Source organism: Neovison vison, chromosome 8 (genome assembly GCF_020171115.1).
Source record: "Neovison vison isolate M4711 chromosome 8, ASM_NN_V1, whole genome shotgun sequence".
Lineage (NCBI taxonomy): Eukaryota > Metazoa > Chordata > Mammalia > Carnivora > Mustelidae > Neogale > Neogale vison.
Genome location: NC_058098.1, coordinates 15,321,669 through 15,343,337, shown reverse-complemented (window position 1 = coordinate 15,343,337; position 21,669 = coordinate 15,321,669). Strand labels below are relative to the sequence as shown.

Below are 21,669 nucleotides of genomic sequence, written 5' to 3'. Positions count from 1 at the left end.
TCTGCTATAGACTTTACCTCTCTGCATTCAGCCCGCAGGTGGGGGCGGACAGGTGGAGGACAGCATGGGAGGGGGCTTATGGGCCAGACCTGGGAGTTGACACAGGTCACTTCTGCCCACAGGCCACTGGTGACAGTTGTAAGTGCAAAGGAGGCTGGGAAATATGGCTAGCTGTGTGCACCCAGCCCCAGCTCCCCACCCTATTTCCCATCCATGGGTTTCTCTGCACCTCCGAGGCCGTGTCCCTGATTGATGCCACCCCACCCCCCCACGCTCCTGGACTACAGAGTTTCCTAAGCGGCCTCACTCTTAGCCAACACCCCTTTACCACGGACCGCCAGGACACTCTTTTTGAAAAAATGTCAATCAGATCACTGGTGTGTGTTTGTTTTCCTGCTTACAGCTTTTCCCAGCTAACGGCCTGTAAGACCCTGTGTGCGGTCTCCTCTCTGTCCTCCTATTCCCTGCTCCTCCACCCCCAGCACCCCGTTTCCCCCGTTCCAGCTCACGTAGGTTCTCTGCTTAAAGGATTGTACTTGCTGCCTGGACGCTCCCTCCCCAGTCACCCTTGGAGGCCTTTCCCACCACCTCGGTGGGGCGACACCCACCTCCCCCAGAGACTAACTCCCTTCTGTCTCACGCTTGTCTTCAATGATCTTTGTGAGTCTGTTAGCCAAACCTCCTTTCTAGGATATGGGCTCCGGGTACCCCAGGACGCTAGTTTGTCCCAGTAGGTGCTCAGTAAAGTTCTGCTGGCTGACTGGCCCAAGGTCACAGGCCCACAGCGGTGGAGACCGGACATCTGCAGAACCGGGCTTTGGACCCTCTGCTCCTGCGGTCGCTGCTGCTTAGAGACACCTGCGCCCAGAGCGCCGGCGGGTAAACAAAGGCAGGTGTCGCGAGGGGGCGGGGCGACGGGAGGAGCCCTCTCGGTCCTCCGCGCCCCCCCCCTCGAGGCCCCGCCTCCGTCCCCTCCCCCCACCTCCGCCAGCGCGTCCAGCGGCCGGCAGCCCGCTCCCGCCGAGCGGGCCGGAGAGCGGAGGGCGGGGCGGCCGTCGGGGCGCATGGACCGGCCCGGGGCGCCGGGCCCGCGGCCCCGCCATGAGGAAGCAGAGCGTGCGCACGGCCGCGCTCATCCTGTGCATCCTGTCCTACCTGCTGGTGGGCGCCGCCGTCTTCGACGCGCTCGAGTCCGAGGCGGAGCGCGGCCGCCAGCGGCTGCTGGCCCAGAAGCGCGGCGAGTTCCGCAGGAAGTACGGCTTCTCGGCCGAGGACTACCGCGAGCTGGAGCGCTTGGCGCTGCAGGCCGAGCCGCACCGCGCCGGCCGCCAGTGGAAGTTCGCCGGCTCCTTCTACTTCGCCATCACCGTCATCACCACCATCGGTGAGCGGCCCCGCGACGCGCCCACCCCCTCCACCCCGCTCCCCAGGCTCGAACCCCTTCTCTGCCCCTGCCCGCCTGGGTGCCTTTGGACTAGTCATTTCAGCTGCCCTTCGCCGAAGGGGGCCGGCGTCCCATGCGGGCGGGGCTGGGAGGAGTCAGGAGCTCAAGTTCGCCCAGAGGTGGCACGCGGGACAGCTCAGGAAACCTCCGGGGGCTGGGAGACAGAGGGAGCGGGCCCGGAGCGCGCGAGTGGCTGGAGATGGAGGCTTCCTTGCCTGGCTCTATCACCCTACCTGTGTGACCTCAGACAAGTTGCTTAACCTCTCTGAGCCTGTTTCCCCCTCTGTAAAAAGTAGGGCTGCTAATAGGCCTCCCTTATCTTGGGACTGGGCTGAGATAATTATTGCCGAGGAGATAATGCATGCGGAAAGTTTTAGCGCAGGGTCTGACACAGACAGAGCACTAAAAAAATAGAGATTGATTTTTGTATTATAATTATTCTGTTACTCCACGAGAAGGGGATCTAGTCTGTCTTAGTCACTGCAGCGTACCCAGCCGAGCGCATAGTAGACACTCAATAAATATTTGTTGAAGGAATGACTGATTACCACAAGCTTTGGACCTCACCCTCGGGGATCCAGAGCAGTTTCTCTGCAGCATCTGGACCGTCAGCGGTTGCCATGGCTACCGTCTGGCTGGTACCTGCTGAGCAGAAGCCTGGGGAAACAGGAGAGGAGAGAAGCAGGCTCTGCAGGGCTCCAGGCCCGGTGTCAGGCCGGCCCAGGTCCCAGTTGTGGATATCTAGGCATGCCCCCCCCACACACACACACACAACCCCAGAGCTTGGATCACCACTCTGGAAGTCCGAGCACTGGAGAAAGTTTTTTCATAATGTCCTTGCAAGTGGATGTGAGCTGTGGGTTAGAAGCCTGAGTTCTACAATCACCTAGCCCAGAGTTCTGTTCTCATCTCTGTTGCCTCCTATCTTCTCTGGCAATTGGATGTACCTCTCTGAGCCTGAGTTTTCTCGACTGCAAATGCAGTTCTTGCTACCTTACTGGGTGGTTGCCAGGTTTAAATGAGGTCAAGTGTGTAAAATGCCTGGCGTGGTGCCTGAGGCTAAATAGGCACTATTAATTAGTAATAACAGTTTATTGTTTGCCAGCTTTGGGCCCAGCTCCCATTCAGCCCTTTATGCCCTCTCCTGTCAACACGGGCACCCCTGCTTCCCTACCTGTGCTCAGCCCAAGACTCTCTGTTGCCGTGCCCAGTGGATGGGACCCCATCCACCCCTTCTGCCCACCCCCACGCTATCTGGAGACCTCTGGAGCTGGGTTTGGTCTTCTCTGCCCTGGGTTCCTGGCTGGCATCTGCGAGCCTGGGAAAGAGACCTACGGAGTGGAAATAGCCGGAGTTTTGCCTTTTCTGGCCACCTGGGGGCGCCAGCTTGCGCCGTGTGATAGGGGCTGCACAAGTCAGCCTTGCAGAGAGCCGGCAGGGGATCTTAGGCTGTACACACTGTTCGGTCTCTTGCCTTTTTTCACCGAGTATTTTTTGGTGATTAAAAAAAAAAAAATCCCTAAAAAACTGTGCCACCGTGGGGCGCCTGGGTGGCTCATTCAGTTAAGTGTCGAACTCTTGATCTCAGCTCAGGTTTTGATCTTAGGGTCTTGAGTCTCTTGACCCTGCATTGGGTTGCTTGAAAGCCGTAATTGACCTTGGCATTATCCACCTGCTGGACTGGATAACCCCGTTGAGGGGCCGCCCCGTGCACGGTAGCCTCCACCCTGTAGATGCCGGTAGCACACAGTCACTGCCTCCCACTTGTGACAAGAGGTGTCTCTAGACACAGGCAGATGTCCGTGTCAGGGACAAAACTACCCCCGGCTGGAGCCACTGCTGTGCATCCCCCTTTCCATGGGCACTTAGCTTGTCCAGTTTTCACCACGAGCAGCGATGCTTTGGTGATGACCCACATGCCTCCCTCACTTTGCCCACGTGTGTACCTCATGGGACTGACTTGCTCCCTGTGGCACAGCACGGTTCCAGGGTTTGTGTATTTGAGTATTCCCATTTTGGCAGGTGGTGCCCATCTGCTAGAGGAGGGGTGTTCTTTTGGGGGAAGGTCCACCTGACTGTTCCTGGGTTATGGGCCCCTTTGAGAATACCAAGAAAGTGTTCGCGCCTCTCTCTAGGAATGCTCATTCCCCGGCGATGGCACAGTGGTCCAGGATTCAAGGACGCCCAGTGGCGCATAGGTCCCCCTATGACAGAGAACATGTGCTACACCAGACTGAAGAAGGGCTTAGCAAGGGCTAGCTTGGAGCAGGATGTGGGAAGGAGAAGTGGACCAGGGGGCAGGGTGCAGGGCAGTCCAGGGGAGGAAAAACCATGAGATGAGGCATGAGGAGGTGGGACATGTGGGTTGGGGAAGCAACACGGGGTGAGGCTGGACCGGTGGGAGGGGAGTTAGATCACTGCAGAGCTCGGACACCGCGAGAGAACTGGTGGATACTTTCTCCTGTGGGTACTGGGGCACCGTGGAAGATTTTGCTTTATTTTTAAATCAAGGCATAACTTACACAGTGAAATGCACCATTTTCCAGTGTAGCAGCCTTCTACGACTTTTGACAAATGAAGGCCTGACAGGTAACTGCAGCCACCACCAAGACATGGTAGGCTTCCATCACCCCCAAATTTGTCTTGCCTCTTTCTGGTTACCCTTCCTCCAGCCACCAGGGCTGGCAACTACAGATCCCTCTCTGTCCCCATAGTTGTGCCAGGATATTTGCAGAATGTCATTTCAGTGCAGCCATGCAGTATGTTGTCTTTTGGGCTTGGCCTCCTTCACTCTGCCTAACGCAGCTGAGAGCCATCCTTTTGCGGCAGCAGGTAACCCTAGCTCATGCCTCTCTGTTCTGAACAGATCCGGGCTGTGTGGATGGACCGCAGGCCGTTTGCCCTTCCCCGGCTGAGGGAGGATGGGTTGTTTACCGTTTGGGGCGATTAGGGATAGCCACCCAAGGGTTCAAAGGCGGGGATGGCCTAGTTAGAAGCCGTACTTCAAGATGCTACACGGGCTCCGGGGCTGAGGAGGGAGCCCAGGCAGGGTGGCCGTGGCCGCCGCTTACCCCCACCCCCCACCCTCTGTTCTCCCTCCAGGGTATGGCCACGCCGCGCCAGGCACAGACTCAGGCAAGGTCTTCTGCATGTTCTATGCGCTCCTGGGCATCCCCCTGACGCTGGTCACCTTCCAGAGCCTGGGCGAGCGCCTGAATGCGCTGGTGCGGCGCCTCCTGCTGGCGGCCAAGCGCTGCCTGGGGCTGCCGCGGCCACGCGTGTCCACCGAGAACATGGTAGTGGCCGGGCTGCTGGTATGCGCCACCACGCTGGCCCTCGGCGCCGCTGCCTTCGCGCACTTCGAGGGCTGGACCTTCTTCCACGCCTACTACTACTGCTTCATCACCCTCACCACCATCGGCTTCGGCGACTTTGTGGCGCTACAGAGCGACGAGGCGCTGCAGAGGAAGCCGCCCTACGTGGCCTTCAGCTTCCTCTACATTCTCCTGGGGCTCACGGTCATCGGCGCCTTCCTCAACCTCGTGGTCCTGCGCTTCCTGGCGGCCAGCACCGACGCTCCCGAGCGCGCCGCCCGCCGCTCCAGTCCGCTCCGCCTGGGGGCGCCCGAGAGCCGCGGCCGCTCCCCGCCCTGCCGCCCCACCCGCGCCCGGGGCTCCACCTCAGTGTCCTCGCGCGTGCACCAGCTGCAGATGGGGGCCCGCGACAACCTGGGCTTCTCGCCCCCCTCCAGTCCTGGGGCTGTGGGCAGCGGCGGGGCGGGCAGGCTCCCGGCCCGGCGGAAGTCCATCTGACAGCCCAGTTCTGGCCTGGGCCCGGGGTCACCCGTCAGTGCACCCTCCCCAGAGCTCGGAGAGGGTGAAGGGCTGTGGCCTCCAGGCCGTCTTCAGCCACGGGCAGTCTGTCCTTCCCTTTTGTGGCCAGCCCCTAAAGCCGCACCATAAGCACGAGGGCCTCGCTTCAGCTGCCCCGTAGGCGCAAATCCCTTGTGGTTCAAATTGTTTCGGGAAGGCGTGGCCACATCAGCCCCCCCAGGAGAGGCTCTCCACCAGCCCGCCCTCTGGAGTGGGAACAGGTGGCTATTTTTCTGTTGCGAGAACAGGCAGGTTTTCCGTGTTTCAGGGGAGATGGGCGACCTTCAGCACTGGAATCAAGTGAGGCCAGGCACTCACAGCGCCAGCAGCATAGGGATCCGATGGTCGGCAGGAAACATCTGTGCAGTGGGGAGGAGTGGCAAATCTGTACTATTTAAATGATCGTTCATTCTCTCGCTGTTTGGTGTAGAGTGGAATTGGCCCATGTGTGAATGCAGCACACCCTCCCCTCCTCCTCATCTGCTGCTCTTCATCCTTGGCCATGCCACCTCAGGATGAGGGGGGCCTTGCTGGCAGCCCCCGCACCCCTGGGGCACCTGGACACAGCATCCTGCTGTGGGAAGAGCCCTCGTCTGGGACCTGCCCATCATGTGACCTTGGGGAATGTCATTTCCTACCTGGGCTTCAGTTTCCAGCTCTGTAATAGGACCGGAATCCGCCACCCCCCCCTCCGCCCCAGCCGCTGTGCGTCTCTAGAAGGTTCTGCGCCCACAGTGCGCCCGAGGCTTAGACCAGATCCCGTGCTGGCATCCTGCAGCATCCGCTCCTTCACACACCAACTACCCCTGGCTTCCCAGACAGAACTCTCAACACAAAGCAGAGTGAGCCGGGTTAGAAAAGCCAAAAACTTTAATTTTCAACATGAGCTACATGGTCATAAACACAATGCAACGTGAGCCGCACCCACCCAGGGGCCCCGGAAACCCTCCCTCCCCCAAATCCCGAACAGCTCCTGCTCCCGGAGAGGGAGTGAGGGAAAAGCGGGCGGATGGAAAGGCCCCCAGCCTGAGGACCCCAGGGTCCGGCCTCCCTGCCACCCTCTTAGGAGGCAGCCGTGGAGTGAAAGGGTTCAAGATGTGCTGCCTGGGGCCCCAGGTTCAAGTCTCCACTTTGCCCTCACAAAGTGCCACTCCTCATCGCTGGGAGTGCGGTGGGCACAGTCCGCCTCCCCCACAGGGCGTGAGTCAGACGTGGCGGCTTTCTGTCCACTCTCAAGTGCTGCTATACAGACAGGGGGCCCTCCCGGAGAGCCAAGGGGATCATTACTGGGGAGCGGGAGGTGGCTCGGTCCCCTGGGCCCGGCACAGCGCTGCTGCTCAATAAATAAATGCAGGTGGCCTTGCCTGACGCAACAGCTGTGCTCCAAAGGTGGGGGGGGGGTGCTCAGCGCCGCCTCTCAACACTGAAGGGTGCCCAGGAGCTCCTGGTTTAAGGAACTGGGTGGTGAATCAGCTTGTAAAGTGTGTAACCACCCCCTACACGATCTGCCTCACCTCCTACAGCTCTCCAGTGCTGGAGAACTGAGTTCTAGTCCCGACGCAGCCATGGCCCCACAGTGGGACCTTAGCCAATGCCTTCCCTCCCCGGGCCTCAGCTCCCTCCTCGCTAAGGTAGGCTGATAATACTGGCCCCCTCTACTGCCCAGGGGCTCTTGGGAGTGTGTGCTTGACATCGAAGCACTTTGAAAGCAAAAGTCTGAGAAGCACAACAGGAAGGTCAGCTATCATTACATCTGAAGGCGTCGGGAGGCTTCAGATTCAGTGTACCACGGCCTCCTCGCTCCCACCCATCCCCAGGCAGGAAGTGGTGCTTCTCACATCCCTCAGGTTGGTCCTAAGGGGCTATGGCCCCTCCTGCAGCAGGAGCCTCTGCCCAGACAGACTCCGAGGCTTAGACCAGATCCCGTGTACCTGAAGTCAGCTGGACCAGACCCCAGGAGAGCTAAGTCTCTATGGCAACTCTCTCCCCCAAACCCAGGCCCTCGGAGATGGAACCAGGCAGGGCTGGGTGGCCCAGGGCTTAAAGGCCCCAAATACTTATCAAGGCAGACCTGCCTGGTCAGTGGCTTCAGGTCCCAGGAAGGAGCGAAGCAGGACAGAGCCCCTGTTCTGTCCCCATGGATCATGTGTTGAAGGGTCTTGGGCAAGTCACTTCCTGATTCCAGGCTTTAATTGCCTCACCTCTCAGAGGGGCTACAGGGTGCCCATCTTTTCTGGGCCACTGAGAGGTTCTACAGAGAGAAGGGAGGAGAAAGTGTTGTGTGAAACGGCGGCCTCACTGGGTCCCACTCTGGCTCCAGCTCAGCCCGGGGTTGGAGGAGACCCAGGCGAGGGGGAGCCATTGCATTTCCAGGTGATCCCAGAGGCGGGCCTCGCTTGGCCTCAGTCCTTCTCTGTAAAATGGACTTCACCAATGGTCCCAAAGGCCCTTTCCCATCTGTATGAAAAGCGGAGTCTGGCAAAGGGAAATGGAGACTTCCTCCCACAGTACCCCTGCGTGTGACTTTTGGCCCAGTGATTGAGAAAAGAATCAGCCCCTAGCATGCGGCTCCCAAACCGCTACGGTGCCCCGTCTCTGCGCCTCTCCAGGTGGAGTATGAGCGCGCCGAGGGTCAGGCAGCCGTGGGGACAAGCTAACACTGAGAACCGTCACCCCCTCCCCCAAAACCCCATCTCTTCGTGAGGACAGACAGTGGTTCCCGCACCAAATGGTCAGAGCCCCTTGGAAGCAGGGCACGTGCTCACAACAATTAGACAAAGAAACAGGGCTCCAGCCCCACCCCACCCCACCCGAAGGTGAACTGAGATTTCACAGAACAAACAAGAAAGTCAGTGAGGGGGGCCCTCGGTGACCACCCCCAGATGTTGTTATTGCTTTGGAGCGCGTTCTCTCTTTATAAAGGCTGTGCAGACCCTGGAGGGTAGGCTCTGGCCGGGTGGGGGTTTGGGGGGGCACCGAGTTCTCTCGCCCTCTATGTGGGACAGCCAGGCTCTGCCCCGTCTTTGAAAAGCTACCCCTGAACAACCCGAGCAGTGACGGCTGGAGAGAGAAGGCGCTCTCCTGGCTCAAAATATTCCAAATGGTGAGTAATAAACGAACAGCGGAGAAATCACACTGGTTAAAAAAAAAAAACAGGGGAGGGGCTGATTCGGGACCTCAGATGGGAGGCCCTCCAGGGCCCTGGCGGCCTCCTGCCCCAGCCTTGGGATTCCACTCAGCACAATCCCAGGAAGCTCGGGAGAGCTCATCGAGAAAAGAAAGGGGCATCTCCGACTCCCCTTCCCAGTGCAGCATGGGAAGCTCCATGGAGGCAAGATAACTCTTCCAGAACCTTAAAGGCTCCCCAGGGCTTAAACGGGCAGAGAGAGGAGGGGAGGGTGGGGAGGGGAGGGAAGGGGTTCCGGGTGGAAGAAATCGCCTGGTCCACAGCCTAGAGTGAGGCCAAGGAGAAGGCGGGACTGAACATAGCTGGGCCTCCAGGTCCGTCCGACAGAGCCCAGACCTCTCCACTGAGGCCCACAACCCTCAGGAGTGCTTCACAAATAAAACCTGTATCAAGGATAATACATCAGAACATCTGAGAAGGGGTAGCTCCAGCTACAACCCTGGGGATGGGGGGGAGGTAAGGGGAAGAACGGCTGGCCTCCCACGACCCAGGCTCCAGGCCCAGGCCCAGACCCAGACCAGCGGGGAGACCGCCGTCTCCTCTCCACCCCTGTCCTGGAGCTCTGTAAGGACTATATGCAAGCTAAGAACAGGCCCCGGGGCCTGGAACACTAAGTCTACCCAGCTAACTTGGACTACGCCCTACACAGCAGGGACTGGGTAATGAGGGGTGGTGGGCTGCTGGGTGCCTCCCAGGGGGAGGTGGCAGAAATGTGCTTCTATAAAGAGGGGCCAGCCTGTGTCCTCCCAGCATGCAAAAGGGCTTCCATAGGCCTCGGGGAGGGCCGGGCCAGGAAGGCAGCTACCCAGGCCTGCTTGAGAAGGAATCTCCTGATTCTTACACTCATGAGCCAAGGTAGTTGAGGCCAGGGCAGTGGGTTCTGCCTTTAGTATAGGATGGTTTGTTTAAAAAGACTAAAATAGGGAAGCTCTGTTGCCTCCCCAGACCCCTAGCCTGGAGGCAGAGGGGTAGACAAGAAGACCTTTGACCTCATCCAACGAGGAGGGATTCTCCTAATTTGAGAAACCCTTGCCTTGGCACCACCAGTCCCAATCCCGACTTTACTCGGACTCCCTCTCCAGTCCAGCATCCCCAAAATTCAGAGGCAGTGAGCTCTCTGGAGTTGGGGTTCTCAAAAATCAGTGTCCCGCAGCCCCTTCACCAAAACGCAGACGATCCAGTACTTTCCAGTCCACCATTTTCAAATGAGCTTGTTGCGGTCCCACGGAGCAGGGCACCCTGGGGGTCTGTGCCAGGCCCAGGGCACTGCCTCCTTTCCTTTGGTCCCTGCTGGACCCCAATTCCTAGAGCCACCGGAAGAGGGGCAGGCAGGAAGGGACAGACAGATGGACTCATACAGGCTGCGGCAAAGCTCCTTCCACGGGCAGGAGGAGGGAGGCCAAGCTCCTCATCAAGCGGGAGGCTCTGGGCCCCCCGGAGCTGGCTCCGGATCCTTGCAAGGCTGCCCCATCAGCTTTGGGGCAGGAGTAGCTGCCTGAACCCGGTGCCGCAGGAAAGACACTTGCTGGTAATTGGCACCATGGAGATGGCCGCTGGGTTCTGGACTTGGCTCCGGGCAGCGAGCTTCCGAGGAGGCGAAAAGGGGGAGCAGTCGGACAGTGTCTGGGACAGGAGGATGGTTCGCTCTGCCACCTCAGTCTCTCCTTTCTCCGGATTGCAGCCACATCCACCAGGGCAAGAACCGGCCAAGTCAAAAGTGCAGCCAATCCCGTTGGGAGAGGGAAGGTCTCAGGGGATAGGAGGCAAAGAGTGGATGAGGAGGGGCCCTGGGGGGCAGGTTTCCCCATTCTGCTTCCCCACTGTGGGGGAGAACCCCATCCTCCTCTGTTCAATGTGCCCCTGGGCCTGGGGTCCCAGGCTGGGGCTGGGCGTTCTCCAGGCCTTGTCGGGGAGCCCCCCCCAACCCCGGCCCTAAGATCGCTCGCCACAGGGCCCCACGGTGCTCTCGAGGGACAACTGGGACGCCTGCCGGAGCAGGGGCCCCGCAGCCGGGTCCACCATGGAGGAGGTGGGGAAGAGCTTGTACCAGCCCACAGCTAGGGTGGTCAAGTCCAGCTCCTCCAGTAGCACACGGGCCACACCCATGAACTGCTTCCGCTCCATCCGCCCATAGTTCCCCCACACGATCACCTGCGGGGCAAGAGACACCGTGGGTCAGACCCTGCCAGGGCTGCTAACAGGCCCAGAACCAGACTCCAGGTCACCCCCACGCCCGCACCTCTGAGTCCTGTGGATGTTACCGTCTTAAAATGGCTCGAGCCTGACCATGTTTTTCTGGCTCTGGTGCCACCGTTACTGTTCGCCTGGACGACTGGCTTCCTGCCTCCCTGCCTCCCGTCCAGCCCTCTCCACTCCACCTTCCACACCCTCCTCTGTCTTGGATGCCAAGCCTTGAGGGTTGACCCTACATGGGGAGTCCCCTGCCTGGTCCCCGCTACAACCCCCACCAGGCGCTCTGCTTCCAGATCCTTGGAAACCCCCCACGTGAAACAGAGTTTTTATAAGTGGCTGACGATGCCCTTCCCTGTGTCCAACAGCCTCCTTCCTGCAGTGCCTTCCCTGCTGTGTGGTTTACACTGTCTCTCGGGGCAGCCAGCTGGGGGGTTCCCGTGCTCGGGTCCGTCCCCTCTCTGAAGGTGGGCCGGCTCAGCCACCCCATAGAGCCTGTCAGAACGCACGCATGGCTTCCAGGCTCAGACACACATAGGTCCTGATCCTAGTCCTGGCTTAATGGTTCGGGCAAGGCATCTAACATCCCGGGGTCTCCGAATTCTTGTTTCTAAATGAAATTACCCCCAGTTTACCTCGCGGGAAAGGAACAGAGGAGTGGATGTGAAAGTTCCCTGTGAACTGTAATAGCTCCTCTAGCACGCGGGAGGGGGGAGATGAGAACAGTGTGAGCCCACGCCCCCATGCACGGTGTCGGACTGCCCCAAGGTGATACTGGCCTTAGAGGCCATCTTCCCAACAAAAACGCTCATTTCAGTTGCTTCAACTGGGAGAAGCTAAATCACTTGCCCGAGGTGGCCCCCTGGGCAGCTGAGCAGGAGCCCACCTCTAGTGCATGCATGGATTCATTTTAAACTGGAGTTGTGGGCTCAGCTGTGTTCCCCCCAAATTCATGTTGAAGCCCTAGCCCCCAGAGTGCGACCGTGATTTGGAGACAGGGCCTTAGATTCAAATGAGGCCATTAGGGTGACCCTAATCCAGACCCACTGGAGTTGTAAGAGATCAGGACACATGGAGAGGCCACAGGGGTACACGTGTGCAGAGCAAAAAGACCACGCGAAGACCCACAGAGGGCAGGTGGCCGTCTGCAGGCCAAAGAGAGAGGTCTTGGAAGAAACCAAATACCTTGGTCTTGGGCTCCTAGCTCCAGAACCATGAGAAATTTCTATTGTGTGAGTCACCCGGTCGGTGGCACTTTGCCACGGCAGCCCCCGCACACTACCACAACTAGCATTTGGACCTCGAGTATGGTGCCGGTGGGTCTGTCCAGCTCAGGCGGCTGTCAGAGAGCTCCGCAGCAAGGACCCCTTAGGCTGTCTGTCGCCCCGCCCCCTCCACATCCCAGGCAGGGCGTTCTCCAAAGCGTCTTCTCCAAAGACGCCCAGGCCAGAAGGCACGAGCTTCCTCTAGCGGACCCCATGTGGCCCCTGGGTAGTCTTCTGGGGTTCGACATTGTATTTACATGCCTCTAGGCTGGAAGACTTTCCCCAAGCTTTTCTGACAGGGACATACAGTAAGAGCTTCACAGCATCACGGGGTGCAGACAGGGGATTCCCAAAGGAAGCAAGAGCCTCACCAGCGACTACTTGTCTCCCAAAGAACAATAAATGTTTCCTTTCTCAGTCCAGCCCATTAAACAAACAAGCAAACAAACGTGTTGCGAGCCCCACACAGATTTCACAGCTCAACGGATGGGTCTTAACCCTCGTGTTGAAAAATTCTGCCCCAGACAGGCCCTGGGCCTGCCCTCGTTTGCTCTGCCCGCCCCGGTTAGAAGCAGGCAGGGAGGCATCAGCTTTGAGACGGGGGACACATGGTTCCCACAGGCGTCCGACCTGGGCTCTGTCGACGCCCACGATGGGCGGCTACTTCCAATTCCTCGTCCGAGTCAGCCCGAGGACCTCCTAACGACCAGGGGACCCTCGTTTCTCTGGCCCCTCACCGCCTCCCAGCGGATGATCTCTGTGCTCCAGGCCAAGCCCCGGCTTCCAGAGCCGGCAGCGCTGACGTGAACAAGAAGGACGGGAGCAGCCACGGGGCATGCTCCCTATGGGCCAGACTTACACTTCTCTTGCACGAAGTACACACGCCACTGGCGGTAACACAGGCACCCCCCACCCCCCCCATCCTACAGAGGAAGCAGCTGAGGCTCAGAAAGGAACCCGCTTCAGGCTGTACTGCGGCACTCAGAGCAACCACAGTGCTCCACTCCTCCAGCTGCCCCCACCACCACCACCCCGGGGCCCTCCCCTCCTCCCAGGAGCGCTCCCCCCTCCCTGGAGAACTGCGCACACACCCCTGCCCCAGGGCCCCTCACCTGCAGGACTTTGCCCTGGGGGCTCTCAGGAAACAGCAGCACCTGGTTATACAGCGGGTCCAGTGACTTGCGAGCGACTTTGGTCTTCTTCTTGGCAATGCAGACGCCGTTCTCCAGCAGGTAGGCCTTGATGTAGGCCGCTGAGGACAGAGGCCAGGAGGTAACTTCCAGTCGGGCCCCAACCGGTGGGCCCAGGGCACAGCAAAGGGACGCTGCCTAGTCACTGCTGGGGGTCAGGCTGCCCCCCTCTGAGGTTTGGGTAGGCAGCCACAGGGGTGGGGGCAGCCTGCGTTGGGCAGTTGCCTGCACTGACCTCTTCCTTCTCTCAGTCCCTGATTTGCTCGCCCCTTCCCCAGCTTCCACACTCATCACGGACACAGCTGCTCAGCCTGACTGTGCCAAGGCTGTCCTCCAGAAGCTCAAACCAATGGAGGAAACCAAAAAGGTCAACTGACAATCTCAAGTGCGTCCTCAGAACAAACCCTAAACCACTAGTCCCATGTGAGTCTCTGGGGTTGGGACAAAGGGGTCCCCCTGCAGTTGGGCCCAATTTTCTCTCTTCTAGACCCAGATACTCTTCAGGACCTCCTCCCCGACGTCCACCCCTGCCTTGCAGAAAGAAGGGCAGTCCCCACACCTGGCAGTGTCTTGGATCCTGGCTTGGCTGTCAGTCCCCGAGCCTGGATGATGTCCACTTCGAGCTGGCCATTCCGCTCCTGCAAGCCGATCTCCACGTCCCCTGCAAGAGGCCCCAAGTAAAGCGACTGGGAAGTAGCTTAGAAGCTCACCCAAGGGTTCAGCCCCTCCTCTCTAGAGAAGAAACCCCCTTCCCCTGCTCCCAGCGCAAACAAGACCAGAAACAACTCTGACTGCTTGAGGGCCTGGCAGGTGGGACCAGGCTCTAAGCTGGGTGCTCAGTGGATGCAGCCAAGGTGGAGGGAGTGAGGGGAAAGACCTGGAACGGTCTCGGGGCACTCACCCATGGGCGTGGTGGCCAGGGTCTGGCGGCCCACAAACTGCGCCGGCCCCATGCTGCCGAGGAAGTCGCTGAACTGCGCGTCTGACGCCAGGCAAACTCCCCCGTAGTTAAGGCTGTAAGAAGGAAGGAGGCGACAAAACCAAATGTCCCCCGGCTCCGACTGGGGACTCTGAGGACTCAGGTAGTCACCTCCAGAGCTCCTCTCAGTCCCCAGGGATTCTGCCCATATCCACCTGCCGGCCGCGGGCAGACCTCTGTTCTCTCTCTCCCTCCTTCCATGTTCATGGTCCTAACATCTCCACGTCAACTTCAAAATTCTCATTCTTAGCTTTTGTGTCTTATACCATCCCCTCACCTCCCCTCACCAAGCCTCAGGCTCCACCTCCATGAAATGGGTCTGATGATACCTGCCTCTTGGGGTGGTTGTAAGACGCGTGGGAGGTGATGCTGTCATGCCTGGCTCCCGTGGGTTAGCGCCACGGTGCTCACTGTGTGGTCCAGGGACCAGCGGCAGTGCCCAGGAGCTAATCAGGAACAGATCTGCACCCCACTCCACCACTACCTGCTGAATCAGTCTGCCTTTTAAGAGCCCCAGCAGACCTGTCTGCACCTGATAATTTGAGATGCAAAGGACCCGTGGCTCAGCCTCAGCGGCCTGTATTTGTTGCTGTTATGGGGCTGCCCGAAGGCCACTGCCCTTTCTGTTGGGAATGAGACCTCAAATATTCTTTGAAGAGGCCCCCTCCCCAAGGCACAAATTCCCATGGGACAGAGCAGAGCAGGGTCCAGGACCCAGGTGTGAGCTCAGCCTGGCCGATCAGTACATTTCTTCCCTGGGCCAGTGCTGGCTCAGAGAGCTCTGCATGGCCCAATTCAGGCCATTAAGAATCTAGTTAGGAAGCTTCCTGTGAACTGTGGGGAGTGAGAAGCTCTCTTTTCCCACCAGACTCAAACCTCAGACAGAAGACTGGAGCCATCTCACTACCATCCGGAACCCAAAGGAGGAAGCCATCAGACAGGCAGAAGGCCTTGCGTGAACTCCTGGATCAAGCTCTGCGTGAGCTCCTGGATCAAGCTCTACCTGAAGCAAGATACTTCATCTCTTTTCTGATTACATAAGTCAACAACTATTATTATTACAAATTATTATTATTTTGCTTCAGCCCATTTTAATTATGGTTTTTCTCTCTTATTTCTGAAATGGGAATAATAATGTTCCCATTTCCTAGGTCTGTTGTATTAAATGAGATGAGTACTGTTATCTTTAGGAGCAAAGCCCTGGCAGCCCACTTCCTCATCTGGCCCTCACTCCAACCTCAAGAGGTTGGTGGCTCAGATTTACCACCACTATTCAGATGAAGAGGAAGAGGTCCTGCTCCGCCCAAAGCCACAGAGCTCCCAGGGAGTCAGCACTTGAATATAACACTTCCAAGGCCAAGCCCTGGTGACTTTCCGCCTGGGCAGGTCCCAAGAACACTAGTGAACGTTTAACAAGTGCCTATGGTGTGCCAGGTTGCGCAGCAGCAGCCAGGGAGGTCCCTGAGCAGGAGGAGGAAACTGCTTTGGGGCCTCAGGGGCACAGCACACTTGGTTCACTGCCAGAAAGCACCCCCCACCCCCGCCAACCAAAGCTTCCCCTCTTCGGAAACCTGCTGGGATCTCAACCTGATGGAGCAAGACAAGCTTCCAAGAGCTTCCAAGGAAGGTGGGGCTTGGGGATGCACTCCACACACATGCCCCCTCCTGCTTCTGAACCACCGGTGCCTTTCCCAAGAGACAAGACCCTGCACACTAGGAACCCACCATTTTGCTGGGGGAAATGTGCTGCTCCTGAAGAAATGACCAAAGAGGACAATATACCGAGACACACCCAGTCCCCGACCCACCTACTCCGGGCTGGGTACCCCAGTCCCAAGGGCTTACTATGTGCCAGCACCCCTCGGGGCTCCAGGGCTTACTGATTCCTGTCCTCATGGGCCATACCCTCTGGTGTGACTTCTGCAGTGGTTCTAGGGAAACAGGCACGATTTTATTGAGCTAACATCAAGGACACTGGGGTTCAGCGAGGGAAAGCCACTTGCCTACGGTCACACAGTAAGAGGGTGGAGAGGCGGAGTTAGAACCCAAGTCGGCCTGTGGAAGACACCTTTCAGGCGGCTGCCACGGCATACAACACCTTCCCCTAGTCCAGGACTGGTCCCAGGAGGTGGGGTGAGCTCCCAGAAGCCCGGTATGCCTGAGTGTGGTGGAGGCTCTCCTCATCTCTTCCTTCGGGAGAGACATCTCAGTCTGTCTCCCAGCCTCGTAACCAAGTGTGGCCCTGTGAGCTGAAGGGGTACAGGCCCCTTCCAGGCCCGTCCCCCATGCCATCTGCTGTGCCAGTCTCAGCCTAAGGACAGTAACGCCCTAGGCTAGAAATGTCTAGAGCACTCACCTGGGCCCCCGCGTGCCTGCCACAGACCTACCCCCTCTCCAAACCAGTGTGAGGACTGGACCGACCCTTGTGGTTCTTGCTAAGATGGCAAGATACATCAATCACCAGGGAACTTAGTTGTTGTAAACAACAGTCACCAGGGAACTTTGGAGAAATCAAGGCTTATTACCTACAAGACCTGGGAAACTGCACAGCACACCTGGGGCTACACAGCGTGGCCGTGGGAAGAGGGAAGGGGGGCGCGAGAGCGCACGGACCAGGGGCTCTGCTTTTGTGGGGGTCCAGGGTGGGTGCCTAGGGGTTCAGGGCTCACTCTTTAGTGGTGAATTTAAAACATAAGAGCAGGAATTTAAAGCACGGGAAGAGAAAAGACAAGTGGCCCAAATGGCCAGTTACCGAAATCAGTCAAGATCTCTAAAACAAAAGAGCCTCAACCGTGGAGGAGGTGGCCCGGCTCTTTGTGTGGCTGACAAATTTGTTTGCCTCTTTGAAATGAACGCCTCAGCAGTCAGAGCTGAAGTCGGGCACTGGCATTATAGAGACAAAACCAAACCAAACCAAACCTGCCAGGGCTCACAGGATGCCATCTCACACCCATTGAAATGGCTACTATCAAAAACAAAATAAAATTAAGAAAACAAAATAACAAGTGTTGGCAAGGATGTGGGGAAATTAGAATCCTTTGCACTGTTGGTGGGAATGTAAAATGGTACAACCGCTCTGTAAAACAGGATGGCAGTTCCTCAGAAAATTAAAAATAGAATTACCATATGATCCAGCAATTCCACTTCTGGGCGTATGCCAAGGAAATTGAAGGCAGGGTGTCTGAGACACATTTGTACACCCTTGTTCATGGAAGCGTCATCTGCACTAGCCAGAAGGTGGAGACAACCCAAGTGTCCATCAGAGGACGAAGGGTCTATACATACGATGCACTATTATTCAGCCTGAACAAGGAAAGACATTGTGACACATTTTACAAATGTGTAAAATTTGTAATGATGAGTCTTGAAGATGTCATGCTAAACAAAGTAAGTCAGTTGCAAAAGGATAAACACTAGATGTTTCCACTGGTAGGAGATATTCGAGCAGTCAAATTCAGAGACTGAAGGACGGTTGCCAGGGGCTTGGGGCTGGTTGGGGGGAGGGGAAAATAAAGAGTTCATGTTTTCTGGGGACAGAGTTCACTTTAACAAGATGAAGAGCTCTGGAGGTGGACGGTGGTGATGGTCGCACAACGGGACTACTTAATGCCACTGAACCAACACACTTAAAAATCGTTATGATGGGGGTGCCTGGGTGGCTTAGCCAGTGAAGTGTCCGACTCCCGATTTTGGCTCAGGTCATGGTCTCAGGGTCGTGAGACTGAGTCCTGGGCTGGACGAGGAGCCTGCTTAAGATCCTTTCCCTCTGCCTCTCCCCAAAACCTTTCCTCTCTTTAAAAAAAAAAAAAAAGGTATAATGATGGGGAAGGGGAGGGGGTGGCTCAGGTTTCCAGCTATGGAACCATAAGTCCCAGGCGGAGTTGTCCCATCGCTACGTTGTACGTCTGAAACCAATGTAACGCTGTGTCATCTCTACTACAATGAGAAGAACTGTTACAATGTTGGTATCTTGTGTATTTTACCACAACTCGGAACCTCATATACCTTCTCTCCTCCCCCATCAGGGACCCCAATGACGGTGAGGCCACAAGAAAAAGGGAGCCTGGGCCCAAAGACCAGAAACACTTGCCCTGAAATTGACATGCACCAGAAGCGAACACTGTCATTCAGTCATCGACTGAAGAGGCCGGTTACGGTGACTGGCTTTACTTAAATACAGGGCCCCTCTCCCCTGGGCAGAGCTGACGGATCCACGGCTTAGACACCTGACCCAAGCTCACACAAAAACTCTCTGGGAAACAAGAAAAGAGAATCCCAGAGACTGAAAGTCCTGAGGATGGAGCCCTGTGCGTGCCCCCCCCCCGAAGAGCCCCGAACCAGCCCCCCAGGCCTCGCTGCTCAGGCTGCTCTCTCACCCCTGGGCGTGCCAGGAACTTCCCTCTCTACTCAAGTTATTGGCAGGCTTGACGGCAGAATGATCATTTGACACTGTAGCCTGACTATTTTCCTTTTCGTGATCTCCTACCATCCCTGCCGCCCTCTTCCATTCAGGCAATAGCCTTAGCTAAGTGATGAACCAGTAGAAGGCAATGAACAAGCTGGTCAGATTCTTGGCCTTTGAGTTGCAAATCCAAGAAGAAACAGACTTAGAGGGATACATGCAAAAACCAGGCTGTCCTGTCCCCAGATACACGGCAACTCCCCAGCCCCAGGGAGCAGCGAAGTCAGGGAGGAGGGGAGAACAGGGATGCTGGAGGGTCCTCAGGGAAGGCCTGGGTCCCTGGACGGGGCTGGTGGTGCTGAGACCCATTGGGAACCCCCACACAGGCCTGAGGCATCTGAAAGCAGAGGGGACTTGTGCTCATCCTTCCTATTGGATGGAGCTAAGAAAAGGGCATGAAGCTTTGCAGAAATGGCTGCCTGGTGTCTTGTCAAGTGAACCTGTGAGTCTGAGGCTGTGTGTGTCCCTCCAAGTCCAAGAGAAGCATATGTTCCTGGCACACCCGAGAGAGGGCCAAACCAAGACAGGCAGAGGAGTACTGAATCCAAGCAGTCCGGCTTCTGAATCTATTATCTCAGCAATTATGCAACAGTCTCACAGAGAGAGTATGGGGGAAACAACTTAAATATCGAGGGATAGAAATGCGTATCTATTATTCTTGCAAAGATCCTTAATTAACATCAAAGCTAAGACCTAGACTCTCAAGACTGGTGACATGGGCCTTCCTCCTCGGCTCTGTCTCTCTCTCACCCCGTGCTCCCTGCCATCTGTGAGGTCCAGGCTCCTCCAGGAGCCCAAGAAATAGTGGTGCCTCTTGAGCTCCAAGTCACTGAAAGGCCCAGCCTCCCAGGCAGAGCGAGGCTTCTGCAGCCTGAAATTGAAAGTTCCCTCCAACATCACCATTGTCTGCTCCTCGGTTCCTGGTGGGATTGTGAGCAGACAATGGGGAACTGGCAGGCCTGGTAATTAGCGGTAATTGTTTATAATATCTGGGCGGCTGCCTGATTTCCCATCCCAGGGTGCCTCGCCGGCTGCCAAGGAACCAGGCAGATGCCCCAGAAGCCCTGAACGGGTTATCACATCCTCCATGGGGTTGGAGGAGGGAAAAAGGGATAGTGGCAGGTTCCTGCTGGCCTGAGGGTCGACTGTATCAGAGATCTTACTACACCTTGGGGTCTTCCCTGGAGTAAGACAAAAGGCAGAGGACACAAAGTCCAAGCTGGTTCTAGTTCTGGTCGCCTGCTTGCTCTGTGATCTCTGGTAAGCTGCTGGCATCTCTGTGCTTAAATTGTCCCATGTGCACACAAGACCACTCCCACCTCCCTCTTGGACAGTGTGCAGTGATGCCATCCATGGCTGCCTGTGCTGTATCAGCTTTAAAAGTTTCAAAAATCTCTGTTCACAGGGTCCATTCGCAAAGGGGTGGGAGAGAGTCTGCTGAATTAAATACCATACACGTGCCAGTTCCTGAACCATGTCTTGTATGTAGTAGGAACTCAATAAATGTTCTCTGTCAGGGGCACCTGGGTGGCTCAGTGGGCCAAAGCCTCTGCCCTCAGCGCAGGTCATGATCCCAGGGTCCTGGGATCGAGCCCCACGTCGGGCTCTCTGCTCAGGGGGAGCCTGCTTCCCCCACCCTCTCTCTGCCTGCTTCTCTGCCTACTTGTGATCTCTGTCAAATAAATAAATAAAATCTTAAAAAACATGTTCTCTGTCAAACCCTTCCGCTGGTCCCAGACTGGGAAATACAGTGGCTGAGACAGACCTTGGATTCCAGTGCTGTGCAACCTGGGAAACGTTTTGTAACCTCTCTGAGCTGCTGTTTCATTTCCATGCAATGGGGGATAACCTGGGATCACTTTACTGGGTTGTGGGGAGAGTCAGCGAGAAGGAGCAGGCAAGGTACTCGGCACGGGCCCCAGCACACGACATATGCTGGGTGAATGAACGCGGCCTCTGCGGTCTGCACTGGGAGGACCTCTCCTCCCTCGCCATGGTACTTTCATGGCACTTCTGACTCCAGACCTGTTTGGAATTGCAGCATCTGGATGCCTAAGACCAAGGCCAGGCTCTGAGGAGGTGTGTGTGTTGTGGGGGGGGGGCGTAGTGAGGGGAGGATGGTTGGGGGGAAAATGGAGGAGGACCGCAGCGGCTGGTTCCCCCGGAGGACACACACCAGCCGCATGGGTAGAGGCCCAGGCCTGAAACAGGATTACAACCCCTGGGCCGCTGGCCTTTTATTTTGTGTTAATGGTGAAATAAGATTTCCTGCATTTCAAATCTTGTTAGTTTTGTTTGCAGAACTGAAACCCATTTGTCTTTTTATTATTAACCTCTGAGCTCCGTTTGGCTGGAGCTCTGTGGATTTTCTGTGCTCTCGACAGTTAAAGAACTAACTGGGTTACTTGGGGGCTGACTCTTCTCTTTTCCGGATGGATCACCTATGTCAACTGCATCCGAAATTAAAAGGCTGCACAGCCCTCGCGGTGATTATAGGTTATGTGGCTCTGAAAGGTTTTAGTGGTTTACGGGTTCGCTGCTCTCCCATTCACTGTCTGCCCCCTTGTTTCCTCCCATCCATCCGCCCTCCCACAGACCCGCGGAGCCTCCACTACACTCATTTGCTATCATGCAAACTAGACATTCCTAAAAATCACTCTGCAGGGCAAAATCCTCCCAGAAGAAATCACAGAGCTTTGGGGGAAAACAGGGTTAGGGGCACACCAGCCAAACACTATGTCAGTATGGTGTACACACACACACACGCACACACACAACAGGAACATAGTAAAAACAGTCTTTAAACACATTAAATGGTTACGAAATGCATACAGACTACAATAAATACGGTGCTCTACCGAGGCAATGACCTAAAAGTTTGCTTGTGGAAATGAGTGTCGGAAGGATCGCAGCCCACGAGCTGCTGTGAAGTGGCGGAGGAGGGCTGTCTCAGACGCGGAAGAGAGCTGTAAGGCCCAGTGTGCAGGGGGCAGGGGGCAGGAGCCGCGGGAGCAGGGAGTGGCTGGAGGGCTGTATGGGTGCTCCCACGTGGGGGCTGTTTTCAGCGTCCTCCTCGTGTT

The 21,669-nt window shown here is 56.9% G+C and overlaps 2 protein-coding genes across 2 annotated transcripts in view; one reads left to right on the top strand and one right to left on the bottom strand.

Annotated features, from left to right (window-relative positions):
- The first annotated feature begins 1,101 nt into the window (after window positions 1-1,101).
- Window positions 1,102-5,510, top strand: KCNK15 (potassium two pore domain channel subfamily K member 15). The gene is made up of 2 exons (XM_044262977.1): window positions 1,102-1,384; window positions 4,547-5,510. The coding sequence occupies exons 1-2, from the start codon at window positions 1,102-1,104 to the stop codon at window positions 5,254-5,256; spliced, it is 993 nt and encodes a 330-aa protein (XP_044118912.1). The 3' UTR covers window positions 5,257-5,510.
- Window positions 5,511-6,168: 658 nt separating this feature from the next.
- Window positions 6,169-21,669, bottom strand: part of RIMS4 (regulating synaptic membrane exocytosis 4) — a 60,724-nt gene continuing 45,223 nt past the window's right edge. Inside the window, exons 3-6 of the mRNA XM_044262978.1 lie at window positions 14,050-14,162; window positions 13,708-13,809; window positions 13,071-13,210; window positions 6,169-10,654 (exon numbers count right to left, since the gene is read on the bottom strand). Of these exons, the coding sequence (XP_044118913.1) occupies window positions 10,436-10,654; window positions 13,071-13,210; window positions 13,708-13,809; window positions 14,050-14,162 (574 nt within the window). The 3' untranslated portion in view covers window positions 6,169-10,435. The remainder of the gene's footprint in view (window positions 10,655-13,070; window positions 13,211-13,707; window positions 13,810-14,049; window positions 14,163-21,669) is intronic.